Source organism: Nematostella vectensis, chromosome 7, assembly GCF_932526225.1.
Source record: "Nematostella vectensis chromosome 7, jaNemVect1.1, whole genome shotgun sequence".
In the NCBI taxonomy this organism is placed as follows: Eukaryota; Metazoa; Cnidaria; class Anthozoa; order Actiniaria; family Edwardsiidae; genus Nematostella; species Nematostella vectensis.
Window position 1 is genome coordinate 15,619,266 of NC_064040.1, and position 20,991 is coordinate 15,640,256.

Below are 20,991 nucleotides of genomic sequence, written 5' to 3' on the forward strand. Positions count from 1 at the left end.
TGTTGCCTTTTCTAAAAGGTTTCAGTCTGATAGTATCCCCCTCTTGCAAAATTCCAAGATCCTTAGCATTCTTGTTATAGTTCTTACACTGTCGTTGTTGTTCCAACTTGAGCCGACACCGGTCCTCCTTCAGAAAATCCATTCCCCTAGGTTGGAGTTGTACATCAGTCATGGGTAATATAGATTTAGTTCGACGATTGAGAAGGCGTTGGGCTGGGCTGCTTCCTGCTCCTTGGGTTGGTGTGTTTCTTATCTCAAGGAGTGCTAGTTGGGGGTCTGTTTTGTCTTGAGCACATTTTGAGAGCATAGCCTTTGCTGCTTTTACCCCAGACTCAACTTTTCCATTTGCATTTGGATGCCCAGGTGAAGATAGATTATGCTCAAAGTCCCATTCATAAGCAAAGTCCTCAAACTCTTTGGCATCAAACTGAGGTCCTCCATCACTGACTAGTTGTACAGGAACACCATATCTTGAGAAGTGTTGTTTCAGTTTCCTAATCACTGCAGGGGAGTCAGTTTTCTTAAGAAGGTCAACTTCCCAGTATCCACTAAAATAGTCAATTGTTAGTAGGTAGTCTTTGTTGTTCCATGAGAATAAATCAACACCAACAATTTCCCATGGTGCTTTAGCTTCTATAGTTATGAGTGTTTCTTTCTGTTGAGCTTTAGCAAATGTTTGACAGGCATCACAAACACTTGCTAGCTGTTTGATTTCTGCAGACATACCAGGCCAAAATATGCATTCACGTGCACGTCTTAACATACTCTCACCTCCAAGATGTGATATGTGGAGATGGTCTTTGATCTCCTTACGCATGCTCTCAGGAACGATGACTCGTTCTCCCTTGAAGATCAATCCATCATGTAAGGTCAGTTCATCTCTATATGAAAAGTATGGTGTAACCTGAGTAGGCAGTTCCTGTCTCGAGTCTGGCCATCCTTTAAGAATGACTGATTTCAGAGTTTGCAGAGTATCATCCATTTCAGTGGCTTTCTTTAGCTGTCTAAGCCTTTCTTCTCTAATTCTTAGGTGACCAACAGCATTAATCTTAGCAAAACTATCCTTGTGTTCAGTATCATCAGGCAAGTATGCACGAGATAAAGTATCAGCTATGTACATCTCCTTGCCCTTCTTATATACAACTTCAATGTCATACTGTATAAGTCTAAGCATCATACCTTGAAGACGCTTTGGGGACTTGTGCAGTGGCTTGCGTACAATCATTTCCAGTGGTTTATGATCACTATGCACAATGGTTTTCCGTCCAAACGTATATTGGTGGAAACGTTCCAGCGAGAACACAATTGCCAGGCACTCTTTCTCAATTTGCGCGTACCCGCATTCCGTAGCAGTAAGGGCACGACTGGCATAACACAGCGGCTTTCCTTCTTGTAGTAAAACAGTGCCTAAACCAGTGCTCGAGGCATCACATTGAATCACAAGTTCTTTGTCAGGATCATAATAAGCAAGTACAGGAGCTGTAGTCACTAGTCTCTTTATTTCTTTCATCGCATGATCCTGTTCCTCACTCCATTCCCATTCCACATCTTGTCTAGTGAGTCGACGAATAGGATCCATTACCGTGGAGAGTTGTGGAAGGAACTTTGCGAGATAAGTTACCATTCCCTGGACACGTCGAGCTCCCTCAACATCAGTGGGGTTTTCCATTTTAAGAATGGCTTCGACTTTCTTCATATCAGGTTTTAGACCCTCACTTGTCACGACGTGACCAAGGAACTCAACTTCAGTGGTCTTGAACACACTCTTCTGGTGATTCAGCTTAATGTTATTTCTAGCACAAACATCAAGTAGATATCTCAATTTCTCATCATGGTCACCCTCAGAATGTCCATAAACTAGAATGTCATCAGCCACACAGACCACTCCACGAAGACCTGATAGACTCTCCATGAGCTTACGCTGGAATATCTCAGAACTGACTTTGAGACCAAATGGGAGACGACACCAACGAAATCTGCCATTCACAGTGATGAATGTGGTCATGTAACTACTCTCTTCATCAAGTTCACAGTGCCAGTAACCATGAGCAAGATCAAACTTACTGAACAGCTTAGCATTGGCGAGCTCAGGCAGGATATCATCAATTGTCGGGAGAGGGTATATTTCCCTCTGAAGAGCTTCATTCAAGACTCTTGGGTCAAGACAGATCCTGAGCTGGTCATTCTTCTTCTTCTGTATAGAGATCTGTGAGCACCATTGAGTTGGCTCAGTTACAGGCTTCAGGACTCCAAGCTTGACAAGGTTGTGTAACTCTTTTTCAAGTGCAGGTTTAACACTGATAGGTACTCGTCGTGGTGGACTTTGAGTAGGCACGGCATTGCCATCAACCTTGAGATTTACTTTTCCTGAGAAACATCCTACAGCAGTGTCGTCAAATACAGCTTTGTATTCAGTCACTAATTCTGTGAATCCATCAGCGACTACATGGACCTGCTTGAAGTTATCATAGTTGACCGTGATGAGCTTCATCTGTTCCGCTGCCTTTCTGCTAAGCAAGGGTGTTAAATCCTCTTTCACAACTTCAAACATGACATTATACTTCTTCTTCGTAGTCAGATTTATAGTGATAATCCGACACTTTCCCACTGGTTTAAGAGTAGTTTTGTTGTACATGCTCAGTGTATTTTTCGATTCTTGTAGTTGAGTGTTTTGCGGCACATATTTCTGATTTATAACATTGACTGTGGCACCGCAATCAACCTGGAATTTGACTCTCCGTCCATCTTTTAGACACATCTCAGCATATAAGGGACCACTAGAGACAGAGTTAATTGACTCAGATATGACTGGGCATACCATTTCAGCAGAGGAATCGGAGTCAGATCCGTCACCAACAGTATGGACTTGTTTCTTGCCTCCCAAACTTGGACAGCAACTCGAGAAATGGTTGGGAGCCTTGCAATTATTGCATCTCTTCCCCCAAGCTTTGCAGAATTCCTTCTTTAGAGTGTGAGAATAGCCACAAAATTTGCATTTAGCAGCTTGACGAGGATTCGTGCCTCCAGGTTTACCATTACCGACTGGCTTGTTCCTTTGACCATGTGAAGCTCCTTTTGTTTTTTGCTTGTTTATATTCAATCGGTGTACCTCCTCTTCCTTTCCAGAAATAATCTTCAGTTGATCAGACGTTTTCTCATAACTGTGACAAATGTCAAGTGCTTTCTGTAGAGTGAGTTTTCCTTCTTGCAGCAGACGCTTTCTGGTATGATCATCTTTCACACCAAGTACCACTCTATCCCTCAGTAAGGAAGTTTTCAAGCACTCACAGAAATTGCAAGTCTCGGCCAATGTCTTCAGGCTTGCAACATAGCTGTCAATACTCTCATCAGGTTTCTGGACTCGAGTGTTGAACTTGTACCTCTCGAAGGTCTCGTTGGTTTCACCAAGTATGTGAGCATCAAGTTTGGTTAGTATATCTTTAGCAGTGTCAGTTTCTACAGGGTCACAGCCATTGTAGATTTGTAAAGCTTCTATTCCCATGGTAGAGATCAAGAGAGATTTCTTGAATTGAGGCGAGTGTGAATCGGCGTTAGAGACGATACAATAATGCTGCCACAGCTGTTTCCATATTTTCCAACTTTCAACTCCATTCTTTGCCAATTTCACGGGCTCAGGCGGTTTAAAGGCATAACCCGGCTGAAAAGATGATGCTGCAGGTGGAGGAGCTGGAGGAGTCTCTTCAGATTCGCCAGTAGCAGGCATGGCAGAGTACAGAGCAGTGTAGGTTCAATCCACGTGGTCTGAGGTCGAGAGTCGAGCGAGTTTTGAACGCGAATTTAGCAAGGAAATTCGTCAAAACACAGCCCACAACTTGAAGTTCCAGTTGAGTTCAAGATAAATTAGCTAACCACGCTGCCACCATGTTTCAAGATGTGGGTTTACAGTAGATAATCTCACGAGAAGATCAGAGAAAGACAACAACACGAGTGTTTAGCTCTGTAGCCAAGATGGAGGGCTACATCCGGGACTTTATTGTTCTTAACACAGGGAACCCAGATATTGTAACAAAGACCATTCCCTCGTCACTCCACAGGGAGATTATAGGTCAAGACCATTTCTTCGTCACCCCACAGGGAGATTATATGTCAAGACTTCCTCGTCACACTACAGGGAGAATATAGGCCAAGACCATTTCCTCGTAACTCTACAAGGAGATTATAGGTCAAGACCATTTCCTTGTCACACTACAGGGAGATTATAGGTCAAGACCATTTCCTCGTCACTCTACAGGGGGATTATAGGTCAAGACCATTTCCTCGTCACTCTACAGGGAGATTATAGGTCAAGACCATTTCCTCGTCACTCTACAGGGAGATTATAGGTCAAGACCATTCCCTCGTCACTCTACAGGGAGATTATATGTCAAGACCATTTCCTCGTCACTCTACAGGGAGATTATAGGTCTAGACCATTTCCTCGTCACTCTACAGGGAGATTATAGGTCAAGACCATTCCCTCGTCACTCCACAGGGAGATTATAGGTCAAGACCATTTCTTCGTCACCCCACAGGGAGATTATATGTCAAGACTTCCTCGTCACACTACAGGGAGAATATAGGCCAAGACCATTTCCTCGTAACTCTACAAGGAGATTATAGGTCAAGACCATTTCCTTGTCACACTACAGGGAGATTATAGGTCAAGACCATTTCCTCGTCACTCTACAGGGGGATTATAGGTCAAGACCATTTCCTCGTCACTCTACAGGGAGATTATAGGTCAAGACCATTTCCTCGTCACTCTACAGTGAGATTATAGGTCAAGACAATTTCCTCGTCACTCTACAGGGAGATTATAGGTCAAGACCATTTCCTCGTCACACTACAGGGAGATTATAGGTCAAGACCATTTCCTCGTCACACTACAGGGGGATTATAGGTCAAGACCATTTCCTCGTCACTCTACAGGGAGATTATAGGTCTAGACCATTTCCTCGTCACTCTACAGGGAGATTATAGGTCAAGACCATTTCCTCGTCACTCTACAGGGAGATTATAGGTCAAGACCATTTCCTCGTCACTCTACAGGGAGATTATAGGTCAAGACCATTTCCTCGTTACTCTACCGAGAGATTATAGGTCAAGACCATTTCCTCGTCACTTAACAGGTAGATTATAGGGTCTAACAAACGAGTCATCCTTTTCAATACAGATAAATTTTGACCTTTCCCTTTGAAACCCCAACATATAAAACCTTTCCTCTACGTCTCTTGTTAGGGGACTAGTCGGGGTCTTCAAGACGACGATGAAGACGAGGCTGGTATTTCCAAGCTTTAATTGTTCATAGTCGCAACTGCAGAGCAGCAACCACAAAACATACAGTACAATACGCTAGGACCAGACAGCAATCTATGTGGTGGTCCCATATGAAAGGAAATAAATGTAAAAATATTCAAGAAGGAACGGGGAGAATTGGTTACATTCGGCAAAACGAACCAATCAGCCAAAAGCGTGAGGGCGTGGGAAATCACAGAGTTGGTCTCTCGTTCCTGCGTATTAACAAAATAATCAATTAATTCAAGGTAACTCTAAGATAACACTAATGATTAAGCAACTTTTAAAACTTAACTGCGCATGTTCAAAGAGCGCGTGACTACAACATTTATCTTCAAATGAAATAACGATAAAAATAAATGATGTCTAAACCAAGGGGTGAGAATGGCATGTGGTTTCGAAGAACATTCAAGAGTTTAGCTTGCCAAAAAAATGTCTGAAACGAAGAGAAGAAACCACGATTCTGCCACGTATAAGGAACTGGACACTCCCTGGATTTAGACGCAACAAAAGGTCATCGAACCGGAGGGTCCACGGGCGTGCTAAAATCTAGACTAAGGAAACGATCTTAAAAAATAAACAAAACTCAATAACTTCCGGTTTTCGTGATAGGAAAATAAAATACTAGACGACAAGTTACCAAAACAATATGACAACCCGTCCTGTAACACTCTTAATATAAATGCATAGTTATATATTATTTTTGATAAGATGTTTTAAAAAGGCACGTGTTTATTACTTCCCATATACTTAACAGTGTTTAACTGTAAAATCGTAATGGGCCTTATCTTGCTCAAGGTAATAAAGAGTTTATTACATGATTGACACCTATTCCAAGTCCTTTATTTTACTAAAATACCTATGAACAATGTGTAGTTCCAGAAAATATTCATACCCCCCATTGAGCGGGTCGGAGGTATGACCATACACCCCTCTGGAATTTCCATTTTGGATGCCGGGGGGGGGGGGGGGGGGGGTGGGGGGCGCTTTAATATGTATGTATGTACTCGCGTTTCAGAAACCAGACCCCCGGAATTTTGCTCCGGACACCACACATACCCCCGGAATTTCAAATCCCCTCAATAGGGGGGAGGGGGTATGGATATTTTCTGGAACTACACAATCTTAAAGAACGGGAAGGGCTTGATGTATCAGCAGGGAAAAAGTGGGGTTTAATATGAACTCATAAAATATGTTAATAACTAGAATACTAATGAGGAGGAGTAAGTTAAAACCTAGATATTAACCGTGAATACTAATGAAGGAATATCATATTGAGCAAAAAACACCAATTTTTTTGCGCGGATTTACAATGTGATAACAAGAACGATTGAATATTAACAATGTTTCGATTTAATTGTCATGAAAGCAGAATTTGTATTTGTAACCATCGAAATTCAATATTAAGTTAAGCCAAAATTATATGTGCAATTTTGGAAAATTATTCCACCAGCAAAGATAGGCTGTGGTGTGGCTATCTGAGCCGTCTACTAACTCATTCTGCTTGTTCATTTGTCGTCGACAATTACAGTTCTTGAAAATCGCTGTCAGTGAGCTCCTTTCTCGCAACGTGCTCACACTGAAACTCCGAGCTACGAAAAATTTGCAATTCAACTCCACCTTTGGGAATCGAGTCCGTTCCTGGAGCAGCTGCGCCCTCAGGCTGTCATACGGCAAACTGCCTCCGCCCTCGGTATTTAACCCTTACTTCTTATGAGTGTTAAATACAGTATGACGAAGGTTTCTTATTTTGGCTAGGGCTGTAAGTATTCCAGGGTTGTCAATCTATTAACAAGTATCCTCATTACCTAGATAGTGCTGAATATGTAGAATGCGACCAATCATTGTACTTTGGTTTGATTATGGGGTAAGGGGGGTTGCACCATTATAAACATGATAGCCTTTGTTAAATGGTCTATGGGAGACTGGGGCGAGACCACGTAAATGCCTGTGGCAGTGGAAACGACGGTTCCTGGGACCTAATTAAAATGGCTGCCACGAATAAAAGCAAGAGTCATTGCAAGTTCGCATACAATCTCACTACCTAGACCTAGACACCGTTTAGCTTCTAGAAAAACAGGAGAATCATTGAAACGGACTTCCGAATATGGTATTGCTTTAAAATCTATGATGGTAATGCAATCTGTGATGACCGGGGAAAAATAGCGAATGATAACTTTTAAATAGAAAAAAAAAATGTATGATATGAAATCCCCCCATCTCACCAGTCTGAGATTTCTTACTTGGCGTTTAAAAACTCCGAGCGCAGACTGGTTAAAAAACCCCTCATTTTAAATTAGATAAACGCCGAGCCTTACGGTAATCCCATTACATAGAATTTTGCAGGTTCCCAGTAACTAAAGCTCTCTCTCGAAGCTGAACCGACAACTGATGACGTCACGTTGTTCATCTCACACACCATGCTAACAGGGTTGAAGTTGATTGATTGACAGGCAGGCATGAGCTCGCAGTATTGGGAGCAGGTGTTCACGTCACGGACAGACTTCTCGGTGTAGATCACGTGGTCTCTGGTGAGGGGCGCACTGCCTTGTGGGTTAGTATACATGTACTCGTGTCCTGGTTGAAGTGGGGGCTTTACTTCAGCTTCTGTTGGTTATAAGATTTTAGAGTTTTTTTCTGGTTAATTTAATTCTTTTAAGCTCAATAGAAAAAATGTCGGTTATCGCCAAAAACAAAGTAGACTTCTGTATTTTTGGATCCCGAGAGTAAACTTCTGTTCTCCACCTTCTGACTAAATTTTTGCATTCAATAGAAGGACAACTATATAACTTGTAGATTCTATAAAGTACGCGAATAGGATAGAGGAAATTACACATATTCCCAAAAGGATAACAAATAAACATCGCGTTTCTTTGTAATTATTCCTGACATTATTCTAGCGCGCTTTTGTGAGGACACTTGCGGGTTGATAACCAACAGCATAGACGGAGTTTCGCCAGGTCCCTCCACACTTTAAATCCGGGCTCCCCTCACAAGGATGAGTACAATCTCCCTTTCCATATCTCCCATAACTGTTCCCACAATAGCACTGGTCATTTATCTGAAGTGCGCAATAGCGGAATCCCTTCACACGGCACCTGGAATACAGGATAAGAGTATATTTATATAAACTTATTTTTATCTAGTGTCTGGTGCTAACGGGTCAGTATCTAAGGAGGTAGAACTTATGGGTCAGTCCCTAGTGGGTGGTACTTATAGGTCAGTCTAGTGGGTGGTACTTATAGGTCAGTCTAGTGGGTGGTACTCATGGGCCAGTCTCTAGTGGGTGGTACTTATGGGTCAGTCTCTAGTGGGTGGTACTTATGAGTCAGTCTCTAGTGGGTGGTACTTATGGGTCAGTCTCTAGTGGGTGGTACTTATGGGCCAGTCTCTAGTGGGTGGTACTTATAGGTCAGTCTAGTGGGTGGTACTTATGGGTCAGTCTCTAGTGGGTGGTACTTATAGGTCAGTCTCTAGTGGGTGGTACTTATAAGTCAGTCTAGTGGGTGGTACTTTTCGGCCAGTCTCTAGTGGGTGGTACTTCTGGGTCAGTCTCTAGTGCGTGGTACTTATGGGCCAGTCTCTAGTGGGTGGTACATATAGGTCAGTCTAGTGGGTGGTACTTATGGGTCAGTCTCTAGTGGGTGGTACTTATGGCTCAGTCTCTAGTGGGTGGTACTTATGGGTCAGTCTCTAGTGGGTGGTACTTATGGGTCAGTCTCTAGTGGGTGGTACTTATGGGTCAGTCTCTAGTGGGTGGTACTTATAGGTCAGTCTCTAGTGGGTGGTACTTATAGGCCAGTCTCTAGTGGGTGATACTTATGGGTCAGTCTCTAGTGGGTGGTACTTATGGGCCAGTCTCTAGTGGGTGGTACTTATAGGCCAGTCTCTAGTGGGTGATACTTATGGGTCAGTCTCTAGTGGGTGGTACTTATGGGCCAGTCTCTAGTGGGTGGTACTTATGGGCCAGTCTCTAGTGGGTGGTACTTATGGGCCAGTCTCTAGTGGGTGATACTTATGGGCCAGTCTCTAGTGGGTGGTACTTATGGGTCAGTCTCTAGTGGGTGGTTCTTATGGGCCAGTCTCTAGTGGGTGATACTTATGGGCCAGTCTCTAGTGGGTGGTACTTATAGGTCAGTCTCTAGTGGGTGGTACTTATGGGTCAGTCTCTAGTGGGTGGTACTTATAGGCCAGTCTCTAGTGGGTGGTACTTGTAGGTCAGTCTCTAGTGGGTGGTACTTATAGGTCAGTCTCTAGTGGGTGGTACTTATGGGTCAGTATCTAGTGGGTGGTACTTATGGGTCAATATCTAGTGGGTGGTACTTATAGGTCAGTCTCTAGTGGGTGGTACTTATAGGTCAGTCTAGTGGGTGGTACTTATAGGTCAGTCTAGTGGGTGGTACTCATGGGCCAGTCTCTAGTGGGTGGTACTTATGGGTCAGTCTCTAGTGGGTGGTACTTATGAGTCAGTCTCTAGTGGGTGGTACTTCTGGGTCAGTCTCTAGTGCGTGGTACTTATGGGCCAGTCTCTAGTGGGTGGTACATATAGGTCAGTCTAGTGGGTGGTACTTATGGGTCAGTCTCTAGTGGGTGGTACTTATGGCTCAGTCTCTAGTGGGTGGTACTTATGGGTCAGTCTCTAGTGGGTGGTACTTATGGGTCAGTCTCTAGTGGGTGGTACTTATGGGTCAGTCTCTAGTGGGTGGTACTTATAGGTCAGTCTCTAGTGGGTGGTACTTATTGGCCAGTCTCTAGTGGGTGGTACTTATGGGTCAGTCTCTAGTGGGTGGTACTAATAGGTCAGTCTCTAGTGGGTGGTACTTATAAGTCAGTCTAGTGGGTGGTAATTTTTGGCCAGTCTCTAGTGGGTGGTACTTATAGGTCAGTCTCTAGTGGGTGGTACTTATTGGCCAGTCTCTAGTGGGTGGTACTTATGGGTCAGTCTCTAGTGGGTGGTACTAATAGGTCAGTCTCTAGTGGGTGGTACTTATAAGTCAGTCTAGTGGGTGGTACTTTTCGGCCAGTCTCTAGTGGGTGGTACTTATGGGTCAGTCTATAGTGGGTGGTACTTATGGGTCAGTCTCTAGTGGGTGGTAATTATAAGTCAGTCTAGTGGGTGGTACTTATGGGCCAGTCTCTAGTGGGTGGTACTTATGGCTCAGTCTCTAGTGGGTGGTACTTATGGGTCAGTCTCTAGTGGGTGGTACTTATGGGTCAGTCTCTAGTGGGTGGTACTTATGGGTCAGTCTCTAGTGGGTGGTACTTATAGGTCAGTCTCTAGTGGGTGGTACTTATTGGCCAGTCTCTAGTGGGTGGTACTTATGGGTCAGTCTCTAGTGGGTGGTACTAATAGGTCAGTCTCTAGTGGGTGGTACTTATAAGTCAGTCTAGTGGGTGGTACTTTTTGGCCAGTCTCTAGTGGGTGGTACTTATAGGTCAGTCTCTAGTGGGTGGTACTTATTGGCCAGTCTCTAGTGGGTGGTACTTATGGGTCAGTCTCTAGTGGGTGGTACTAATAGGTCAGTCTCTAGTGGGTGGTACTTATAAGTCAGTCTAGTGGGTGGTACTTTTCGGCCAGTCTCTAGTGGGTGGTACTCATGGGCCAGTCTCTAGTGGGTGGTACTTATGGGTCAGTCTCTAGTGGGTGGTAATTATAAGTCAGTCTCTAGTGGGTGGTACTTCTGGGTCAGTCTTTAGTGGGTGGTACTTATGGGTCAGTCTCTAGTGGGTGGTACTTATGGGTCAGTCTCTAGTGGGTGGTACTTATGGGTCAGTCTCTAGTGGGTGGTACTTATAGGTCAGTCTCTAGTGGGTGGTACTTATTGGCCAGTCTCTAGTGGGTGGTACTTATGGGTCAGTCTCTAGTGGGTGGTACTAATAGGTCAGTCTCTAGTGGGTGGTACTTATAAGTCAGTCTAGTGGGTGGTACTTTTTGGCCAGTCTCTAGTGGGTGGTACTTATAGGTCAGTCTCTAGTGGGTGGTACTTATTGGCCAGTCTCTAGTGGGTGGTACTTATGGGTCAGTCTCTAGTGGGTGGTACTAATAGGTCAGTCTCTAGTGGGTGGTACTTATAAGTCAGTCTAGTGGGTGGTACTTTTCGGCCAGTCTCTAGTGGGTAGTACTCATGGGCCAGTCTCTAGTGGGTGGTACTTATGGGTCAGTCTCTAGTGGGTGGTACTTATGAGTCAGTCTCTAGTGGGTGGTACTTCTGGGTCAGTCTCTAGTGGGTGGTACTTATGGGCCAGTCTCTAGTGGGTGGTACTTATAGGTCAGTCTAGTGGGTGGTACTTATGGGTCAGTCTCTAGTGGGTGGTACGTATGGCTCAGTCTCTAGTGGGTGGTACTTATGGGTCAGTCTCTAGTGGGTGGTACTTATGGGTCAGTCTCTAGTGGGTGGTACTTATGGGTCAGTCTCTAGTGGGTGGTACTTATAGGTCAGTCTCTAGTGGGTGGTACTTATTGGCCAGTCTCTAGTGGGTGGTACTTATGGGTCAGTCTCTAGTGGGTGGTACTAATAGGTCAGTCTCTAGTGGGTGGTACTTATAAGTCAGTCTAGTGGGTGGTACTTTTTGGCCAGTCTCTAGTGGGTGGTACTTATGGGTCAGTCTCTAGTGGGTGGTACTTATGGGTCAGTCTCTAGTGGGTGGTACTTATAAGTCAGTCTAGTGGGTGGTACTTTTGGGTGGTACTTATGGGCCAGTCTCTAGTGGGTGGTACTTATAGGTCAGTCTCTAGTGGGTGGTAGTCATTGGCCAGTCTCTAGTGGGTGGTACTTATGGGTCAGTCTCTAGTGGGTGGTACTAATAGGTCAGTCTCTAGTTTGTTGTACTTATAAGTCAGTCTAGTGGGTGGTACTTTTCGGCCAGTCTCTAGTGGGTGGTACTTATGGGTCAGTCTCTAGTGGGTGGTACTTATGGGTCAGTCTCTAGTGGGTGGTACTTAAAAGTCAGTCTAGTGGGTGGTACTTATGGGCCAGTCTCTAGTGGGTGATACTTATGGGTCAGTCTCTAGTGGGTGGTACTTATGTGTCATTCTCTAGTGGGTGGTACTTATGGGTCAGTCTCTAGTGGGTGGTACTTATGGGTCAGTCTCTAGTGGGTGGTACTTATGGGCCAGTCTCTAGTGGGTGGTACTTATAGGTCAGTATCTAGTGGGTGGTACTTATAGGTCAGTCTCTAGTGGGTGGTACTTATAGGTCAGTCTAGTGGGTGATACTTATAGGTCAGTCTATAGTGGGTGGTACTTATGGGCCAGTCTCTAGTGGGTGGTACTTATGGGCCAGTCTCTAGTGGGTGGTACTTATAGGCCAGTCTCTAGTGGGTGGTACTTATAGGCCAGTCTCTAGTGGGTGGTACTTATGGGCCAGTCTCTAGTGGGTGGTACTTATTGGTCAGTCTCTAGTGGGTGGTACTTATGGGTCAGTCTATAGTGGGTGGTACTTATGGGTCAGTCTCTAGTGGGTGGTACTTATAGGTCAGTCTAGTGGGTGGTACTTATAGGTCAGTCTCTATTGGGTGGTACTTATAGGTCAGTCTCTAGTGGGTGGTACTTATGGGCCAGTCTCTAGTGGGTGGTACTTATGGGTCAGTCTCTAGTGGGTGGTACTTATAGGTCAGTCTCTAGTGGGTGGTACTTATAGGTCAGTCTCTAGTGGATGATACTTATGGGTCAGTCTCTAGTGGGTGGTACTTATGGGTCAGTCTCTAGTGGGTGGTACTTATGGGTCAGTCTCTAGTGGGTGGTACTTATGGGTCAGTCTCTAGTGGGTGATACTTGTAGGCCAGTCTCTAGTGGGTGATACTTATGGGTCAGTCTCTAGTGGGTGGTACTTATGGGCCAGTCTCTAGTGGGTGGTACTTATAGGCCAGTCTCTAGTGGGTGATACTTATGGGTCAGTCTCTAGTGGGTGGTACTTATGGGCCAGTCTCTAGTGGGTGGTACTTATGGGCCAGTCTCTAGTGGGTGATACTTATGGGTCAGTCTAGTGGGTGGTACTTTTTGGCCAGTCTCTAGTGGGTGGTACTTATAGGTCAGTCTCTAGTGGGTGGTACTTATTGGTCAGTCTCTAGTGGGTGGTACTTATGGGTCAGTCTCTAGTGGGTGGTACTTATAGGTCAGTCTCTAGTGGGTGGTACTTATTGGCCAGTCTCTAGTGGGTGGTACTTATGGGTCAGTCTCTAGTGGGTGGTACTAATAGGTCAGTCTCTAGTGGGTGGTACTTATAAGTCAGTCTAGTGGGTGGTACTTTTTGGCCAGTCTCTAGTGGGTGGTACTTATAGGTCAGTCTCTAGTGGGTGGTACTTATTGGCCAGTCTCTAGTGGGTGGTACTTATGGGTCAGTCTCTAGTGGGTGGTACTAATAGGTCAGTCTCTAGTGGGTGGTACTTATAAGTCAGTCTAGTGGGTGGTACTTTTCGGCCAGTCTCTAGTGGGTGGTACTCATGGGCCAGTCTCTAGTGGGTGGTACTTATGGGTCAGTCTCTAGTGGGTGGTACTTATGAGTCAGTCTCTAGTGGGTGGTACTTCTGGGTCAGTCTCTAGTGGGTGGTACTTATGGGCCAGTCTCTAGTGGGTGGTACTTATAGGTCAGTCTAGTGGGTGGTACTTATGGGTCAGTCTCTAGTGGGTGGTACGTATGGCTCAGTCTCTAGTGGGTGGTACTTATGGGTCAGTCTCTAGTGGGTGGTACTTATGGGTCAGTCTCTAGTGGGTGGTACTTATGGGTCAGTCTCTAGTGGGTGGTACTTATAGGTCAGTCTCTAGTGGGTGGTACTTATTAGCCAGTCTCTAGTGGGTGGTACTTATGGGTCAGTCTCTAGTGGGTGGTACTAATAGGTCAGTCTCTAGTGGGTGGTTTTTATAAGTCAGTCTAGTGGGTGGTACTTTTTGGCCAGTCTCTAGTGGGTGGTACTTATGGGTCAGTCTCTAGTGGGTGGTACTTATGGGTCAGTCTCTAGTGGGTGGTACTTATAAGTCAGTCTAGTGGGTGGTACTTTTGGGTGGTACTTATGGGCCAGTCTCTAGTGGGTGGTACTTATAGGTCAGTCTCTAGTGGGTGGTAGTCATTGGCCAGTCTCTAGTGGGTGGTACTTATGGGTCAGTCTCTAGTGGGTGGTACTAATAGGTCAGTCTCTAGTTTGTTGTACTTATAAGTCAGTCTAGTGGGTGGTACTTTTCGGCCAGTCTCTAGTGGGTGGTACTTATGGGTCAGTCTCTAGTGGGTGGTACTTATGGGTCAGTCTCTAGTGGGTGGTACTTAAAAGTCAGTCTAGTGGGTGGTACTTATGGGCCAGTCTCTAGTGGGTGATACTTATGGGTCAGTCTCTAGTGGGTGGTACTTATGTGTCATTCTCTAGTGGGTGGTACTTATGGGTCAGTCTCTAGTGGGTGGTACTTATGGGTCAGTCTCTAGTGGGTGGTACTTATGGGCCAGTCTCTAGTGGGTGGTACTTATAGGTCAGTATCTAGTGGGTGGTACTTATAGGTCAGTCTCTAGTGGGTGGTACTTATAGGTCAGTCTAGTGGGTGATACTTATAGGTCAGTCTATAGTGGGTGGTACTTATGGGCCAGTCTCTAGTGGGTGGTACTTATGGGCCAGTCTCTAGTGGGTGGTACTTATAGGCCAGTCTCTAGTGGGTGGTACTTATAGGCCAGTCTCTAGTGGGTGGTACTTATGGGCCAGTCTCTAGTGGGTGGTACTTATTGGTCAGTCTCTAGTGGGTGGTACTTATGGGTTAGTCTATAGTGGGTGGTACTTATGGGTCAGTCTCTAGTGGGTGGTACTTATAGGTCAGTCTAGTGGGTGGTACTTATAGGTCAGTCTCTATTGGGTGGTACTTATAGGTCAGTCTCTAGTGGGTGGTACTTATGGGCCAGTCTCTAGTGGGTGGTACTTATGGGTCAGTCTCTAGTGGGTGGTACTTATAGGTCGGTCTCTAGTGGGTGGTACTTATAGGTCAGTCTCTAGTGGATGATACTTATGGGTCAGTCTCTAGTGGGTGGTACTTATGGGTCAGTCTCTAGTGGGTGGTACTTATGGGTCAGTCTCTAGTGGGTGGTACTTATGGGTCAGTCTCTAGTGGGTGATACTTGTAGGCCAGTCTCTAGTGGGTGATACTTATGGGTCAGTCTCTAGTGGGTGGTACTTATGGGCCAGTCTCTAGTGGGTGGTACTTATAGGCCAGTCTCTAGTGGGTGATACTTATGGGTCAGTCTCTAGTGGGTGGTACTTATGGGCCAGTCTCTAGTGGGTGGTACTTATGGGCCAGTCTCTAGTGGGTGATACTTATGGGTCAGTCTCTAGTGGGTGGTACTTATGGGCCAGTCTCTAGTGGGTGGTACTTATGGGTCAGTCTCTAGTGGGTGGTACTTATGGGTCAGTCTCTAGTTGGTGGTACTTTTTGGCCAGTCTCTAGTGGGTGGTACTTATGGGTCAGTCTCTAGTGGGTGGTACTTATGGGTCAGTCTCTAGTGGGTGGTACTTATGGGTCAGTCTCTAGTGGGTGGTACTTATAAGTCAGTCTAGTGGGTGGTACATATGGGCCAGTCTCTAGTGGGTGATACTTATGGGTCAGTCTCTAGTGGGTGGTACTTATTGGCCAGTCTCTAGTGGGTGGTACTTATGGGCCAGTCTCTAGTGGGTGGTACTTATAGGCCAGTCTCTAGTGGGTGATACTTATGGGTCAGTCTCTAGTGGGTGGTACTTATGGGCCAGTCTCTAGTGGGTGGTACTTATGGGCCAGTCTCTAGTGGGTGGTACTTATGGGTCAGTCTCTAGTGGGTGGTACTTATGGGCCAGTCTCTAGTGGGTGGTACTTATGGGTCAGTCTCTAGTGGGTGGTACTTATGGGTCAGTCTCTAGTTGGTGGTACTTTTTGGCCAGTCTCTAGTGGGTGGTACTTATGGGTCAGTCTCTAGTGGGTGGTACTTATGGGTCAGTCTCTAGTGGGTGGTACTAATAGGTCAGTCTCTAGTGGGTGGTACTTATAAGTCAGTCTAGTGGGTGGTACTTTTTGGTCAGTCTCTAGTGGGTGGTACTTATTGGCCAGTCTCTAGTGGGTGGTACTTATGGGTCAGTCTCTAGTGGGTGGTACTAATAGGTCAGTCTCTAGTGGGTGGTACTTATAAGTCAGTCTAGTGGGTGGTACTTTTCGGCCAGTCTCTAGTGGGTGGTACTCATGGGCCAGTCTCTAGTGGGTGGTACTTATGGGTCAGTCTCTAGTGGGTGGTAATTATAAGTCAGTCTCTAGTGGGTGGTACTTCTGGGTCAGTCTCTAGTGGGTGGTACTTATGGGTCAGTCTCTAGTGGGTGGTACTTATGGGTCAGTCTCTAGTGGGTGGTACTTATGGGTCAGTCTCTAGTGGGTGGTACTTATAGGTCAGTCTCTAGTGGGTGGTACTTATTGGCCAGTCTCTAGTGGGTGGTACTTATGGGTCAGTCTCTAGTGGGTGGTACTAATAGGTCAGTCTCTAGTGGGTGGTACTTATAAGTCAGTCTAGTGGGTGGTACTTTTTGGCCAGTCTCTAGTGGGTGGTACTTATAGGTCAGTCTCTAGTGGGTGGTACTTTATGGCCAGTCTCTAGTGGGTGGTACTTATGGGTCAGTCTCTAGTGGGTGGTACTAATAGGTCAGTCTCTAGTGGGTGGTACTTATAAGTCAGTCTAGTGGGTGGTACTTTTCGGCCAGTCTCTAGTGGGTGGTACTCATGGGCCAGTCTCTAGTGGGTGGTACTTATGGGTCAGTCTCTAGTGGGTGGTACTTATGAGTCAGTCTCTAGTGGGTGGTACTTCTGGGTCAGTCTCTAGTGGGTGGTACTTATGGGCCAGTCTCTAGTGGGTGGTACTTATAGGTCAGTCTAGTGGGTGGTACTTATGGGTCAGTCTCTAGTGGGTGGTACGTATGGCTCAGTCTCTAGTGGGTGGTACTTATGGGTCAGTCTCTAGTGGGTGGTACTTATGGGTCAGTCTCTAGTGGGTGGTACTTATGGGTCAGTCTCTAGTGGGTGGTACTTATAGGTCAGTCTCTAGTGGGTGGTACTTATTGGCCAGTCTCTAGTGGGTGGTACTTATGGGTCAGTCTCTAGTGGGTGGTACTAATAGGTCAGTCTCTAGTGGGTGGTACTTATAAGTCAGTCTAGTGGGTGGTACTTTTTGGCCAGTCTCTAGTGGGTGGTACTTATGGGTCAGTCTCTAGTGGGTGGTACTTATGGGTCAGTCTCTAGTGGGTGGTACTTATAAGTCAGTCTAGTGGGTGGTACTTTTGGGTGGTACTTATGGGCCAGTCTCTAGTGGGTGGTACTTATAGGTCAGTCTCTAGTGGGTGGTAGTCATTGGCCAGTCTCTAGTGGGTGGTACTTATGGGTCAGTCTCTAGTGGGTGGTACTAATAGGTCAGTCTCTAGTTTGTTGTACTTATAAGTCAGTCTAGTGGGTGGTACTTTTCGGCCAGTCTCTAGTGGGTGGTACTTATGGGTCAGTCTCTAGTGGGTGGTACTTATGGGTCAGTCTCTAGTGGGTGGTACTTAAAAGTCAGTCTAGTGGGTGGTACTTATGGGCCAGTCTCTAGTGGGTGATACTTATGGGTCAGTCTCTAGTGGGTGGTACTTATGTGTCATTCTCTAGTGGGTGGTATTTATGGGTCAGTCTCTAGTGGGTGGTACTTATGGGTCAGTCTCTAGTGGGTGGTACTTATGGGCCAGTCTCTAGTGGGTGGTACTTATAGGTCAGTATCTAGTGGGTGGTACTTATAGGTCAGTCTCTAGTGGGTGGTACTTATAGGTCAGTCTAGTGGGTGATACTTATAGGTCAGTCTATAGTGGGTGGTACTTATGGGCCAGTCTCTAGTGGGTGGTACTTATGGGCCAGTCTCTAGTGGGTGGTACTTATAGGCCAGTCTCTAGTGGGTGGTACTTATAGGCCAGTCTCTAGTGGGTGGTACTTATGGGCCAGTCTCTAGTGGGTGGTACTTATTGGTCAGTCTCTAGTGGGTGGTACTTATGGGTCAGTCTATAGTGGGTGGTACTTATGGGTCAGTCTCTAGTGGGTGGTACTTATAGGTCAGTCTAGTGGGTGGTACTTATAGGTCAGTCTCTATTGGGTGGTACTTATAGGTCAGTCTCTAGTGGGTGGTACTTATGGGCCAGTCTCTAGTGGGTGGTACTTATGGGTCAGTCTCTAGTGGGTGGTACTTATAGGTCAGTCTCTAGTGGGTGGTACTTATAGGTCAGTCTCTAGTGGATGATACTTATGGGTCAGTCTCTAGTGGGTGGTACTTATGGGTCAGTCTCTAGTGGGTGGTACTTATGGGTCAGTCTCTAGTGGGTGGTACTTATGGGTCAGTCTCTAGTGGGTGATACTTGTAGGCCAGTCTCTAGTAGGTGATACTTATGGGTCAGTCTCTAGTGGGTGGTACTTATGGGCCAGTCTCTAGTGGGTGGTACTTATAGGCCAGTCTCTAGTGGGTGATACTTATGGGTCAGTCTTTAGTGGGTGGTACTTATGGGCCAGTCTCTAGTGGGTGGTACTTATGGGCCAGTCTCTAGTGGGTGATACTTATGGGTCAGTCTCTAGTGGGTGGTACTTATGGGCCAGTCTCTAGTGGGTGGTACTTATGGGTCAGTCTCTAGTGGGTGGTACTTATGGGTCAGTCTCTAGTTGGTGGTACTTTTTGGCCAGTCTCTAGTGGGTGGTACTTATGGGTCAGTCTCTAGTGGGTGGTACTTATGGGTCAGTCTCTAGTGGGTGGTACTTATAAGTCAGTCTAGTGGGTGGTACATATGGGCCAGTCTCTAGTGGGTGATACTTATGGGTCAGTCTCTAGTGGGTAGTACTTATGTGTCATTCTCTAGTGGGTGGTACTTATGGGTCAGTCTCTAGTGGGTAGTACTTATGGGTCAGTCTCTAGTGGGTGGTACTTATGGGCCAGTCTCTAGTGGGTGGTACTTATGGGCCAGTCTCTAGTGGGTGATACTTATGGGTCAGTCTCTAGTGGGTGGTACTTATAGGCCAGTCTCTAGTGGGTGATACTTATGGGTCAGTCTCTATTGGGTGGTACTTATGGGCCAGTCTCTAGTGGGTGGTACTTATAGGCCAGTCTCTAGTGGGTGATACTTATGGGTCAGTCTCTAGTGGGTGGTACTTATGGGCCAGTCTCTAGTGGGTGGTACTTATGGGCCAGTCTCTAGTGGGTGATACTTATGGGTCAGTCTCTAGTGGGTGGTACTTATGGGCCAGTCTCTAGTGGGTGGTACTTATGGGTCAATCTCTAGTGGGTGGTTCTTATGGGCCAGTCTCTAGTGGGTGATACTTATGGGCCAGTCTCTAGTGGGTGGTACTTATGGCTCAGTCTCTAGTGGGTGGTACTTATGGGTCAGTCTTTAGTGGGTGGTACTTATAGGCCAGTCTCTAGTGGGTGGTACTTGTAGGTCAGTCTCTAGTGAGTGGTACCTATGGGTCAGTATCTAGTGGGTGGTACTTATAGGTCAGTCTCTAGTGGGTGGTACTTATAGGTCAGTCTCTAGTGGGTGGTACTTATAGGTCAGTCTCTAGTGGGTGGTACTTATGGGTCAGTCTCTAGTGGGTCGTACTTATGGGTCAGTCTCTAGTGGGTGGTACTTATGGGTCAGTCTCTAGTGGGTGGTACTTATGGGTCAGTATCTAGTGGGTGATACTTATAGGTCAGTCTCTAGTGGGTGGTACTTATGGGTCAGTCTAGTGGGTGATACTTATAGGTCAGTCTCTAGTGGGTGGTACTTATGGGTCAGTCTCTAGTGGGTGGTACTTATAGGCCAGTCTCTAGTGGGTGGTACTTGTAGGTCAGTCTCTAGTGGGTGGTACTTATAGGTCAGTCTCTAGTGGGTGGTACTTATGGGTCAGTATCTAGTGGGTGGTACTTATGGGTCAATATCTAGTGGGTGGTACTTATAGGTCAGTCTCTAGTGGGTGGTAATTATAGGTCAGTCTAGTGGGTGGTACTTATAGGTCAGTCTAGTGGGTGGTACACATGGGCCAGTCTCTTGTGGGTGGTACTTATGGTCCAGTCTCTAGTGGGTGGTACTTATGAATCAGTCTCTAGTGGGTGGTACTTCTGGGTCAGTCTCTAGTGGGTGGTACTTATGGGCCAGTCTCTTGTGGGTGGTACTTATAGGTCAGTCTAGTGGGTGGTACTTATGGGTCAGTCTCTAGTGGGTGGTACTTATGGCTCAGTCTCTAGTGGGTGGTACTTATGGGTCAGTCTCTAATGGGTGGTACTTATGGGTCAGTCTCTAGTGGGTGGTACTTATGGGTCAGTCTCTAGTGGGTGGTACTTATAGGTCAGTCTCTAGTGGGTGGTACTTATTGGCCAGTCTCTAGTGGGTGGTACTTATGGGTCAGTCTCTAGTGGGTGGTACTAATAGGTCAGTCTCTAGTGGGTGGTACATATAAGTCAGTCTAGTGGGTGGTACTTTTTGGCCAGTCTCTAGTGGGTGGTACTTATGGGTCAGTCTCTAGTGGGTGGTACTTATGGGTCAGTCTCTAGTGGGTGGTACTTATGGGTCTGTCTCTAGTGGGTGGTACTTATAAGTCAGTCTAGTGGGTGGTACTTATGGGCCAGTCTCTAGTGGGTGATACTTATGGGTCAGTCTCTAGTGGGTAGTACTTATGTGTCATTCTCTAGTGGGTGGTACTTATGGGTCAGTCTCTGATGGGTAGTACTT

General features: G+C 46.1%; 2 protein-coding genes across 3 annotated transcripts in view; both read right to left on the reverse strand.

The window, feature by feature from the left end:
• Positions 1-415: 415 nt before the first annotated feature.
• LOC116606612 (transposon Tf2-1 polyprotein) lies at positions 416-3,973 on the reverse strand. Its single transcript, XM_048729793.1, has 2 exons — positions 772-3,973; positions 416-548 (listed from the first exon to the last, which is right to left on the reverse strand). The coding sequence occupies exons 1-2, from the start codon at positions 3,722-3,724 to the stop codon at positions 499-501; spliced, it is 3,003 nt and encodes a 1,000-aa protein (XP_048585750.1). The 5' UTR covers positions 3,725-3,973; the 3' UTR covers positions 416-498.
• A 1,306-nt stretch (positions 3,974-5,279) lies between these two features.
• The window catches only part of LOC125556789 (WSC domain-containing protein ARB_07867-like), a 35,203-nt gene continuing 19,491 nt past the window's right edge, over positions 5,280-20,991 (reverse strand). For both annotated transcript variants that reach the window (XM_048729798.1, XM_048729799.1), the window contains exons 8-10: positions 8,230-8,393; positions 7,614-7,902; positions 5,280-5,510 (exon numbers count right to left, since the gene is read on the reverse strand). In XM_048729798.1, the coding sequence (XP_048585755.1) occupies positions 5,489-5,510; positions 7,614-7,902; positions 8,230-8,393 (475 nt within the window). In that variant the 3' untranslated portion in view covers positions 5,280-5,488. The remainder of the gene's footprint in view (positions 5,511-7,613; positions 7,903-8,229; positions 8,394-20,991) is intronic.

What these genes read in the sequence shown, in the direction of transcription:
- LOC116606612 (XM_048729793.1), bottom strand. Translation starts at nt 3,724, where the DNA reads ATGCCTGCTACTGGCGAATCTGAAGAGACTCCTCCAGCTCCTCCACCT. An exon ending in CCACATATCACATCTTGGAG is followed by an intron (nt 549 to 771) that starts GTGAGAGTATGT and finishes TGACTATTTTAG; the next exon opens with TGGATACTGGGAAGTTGACC.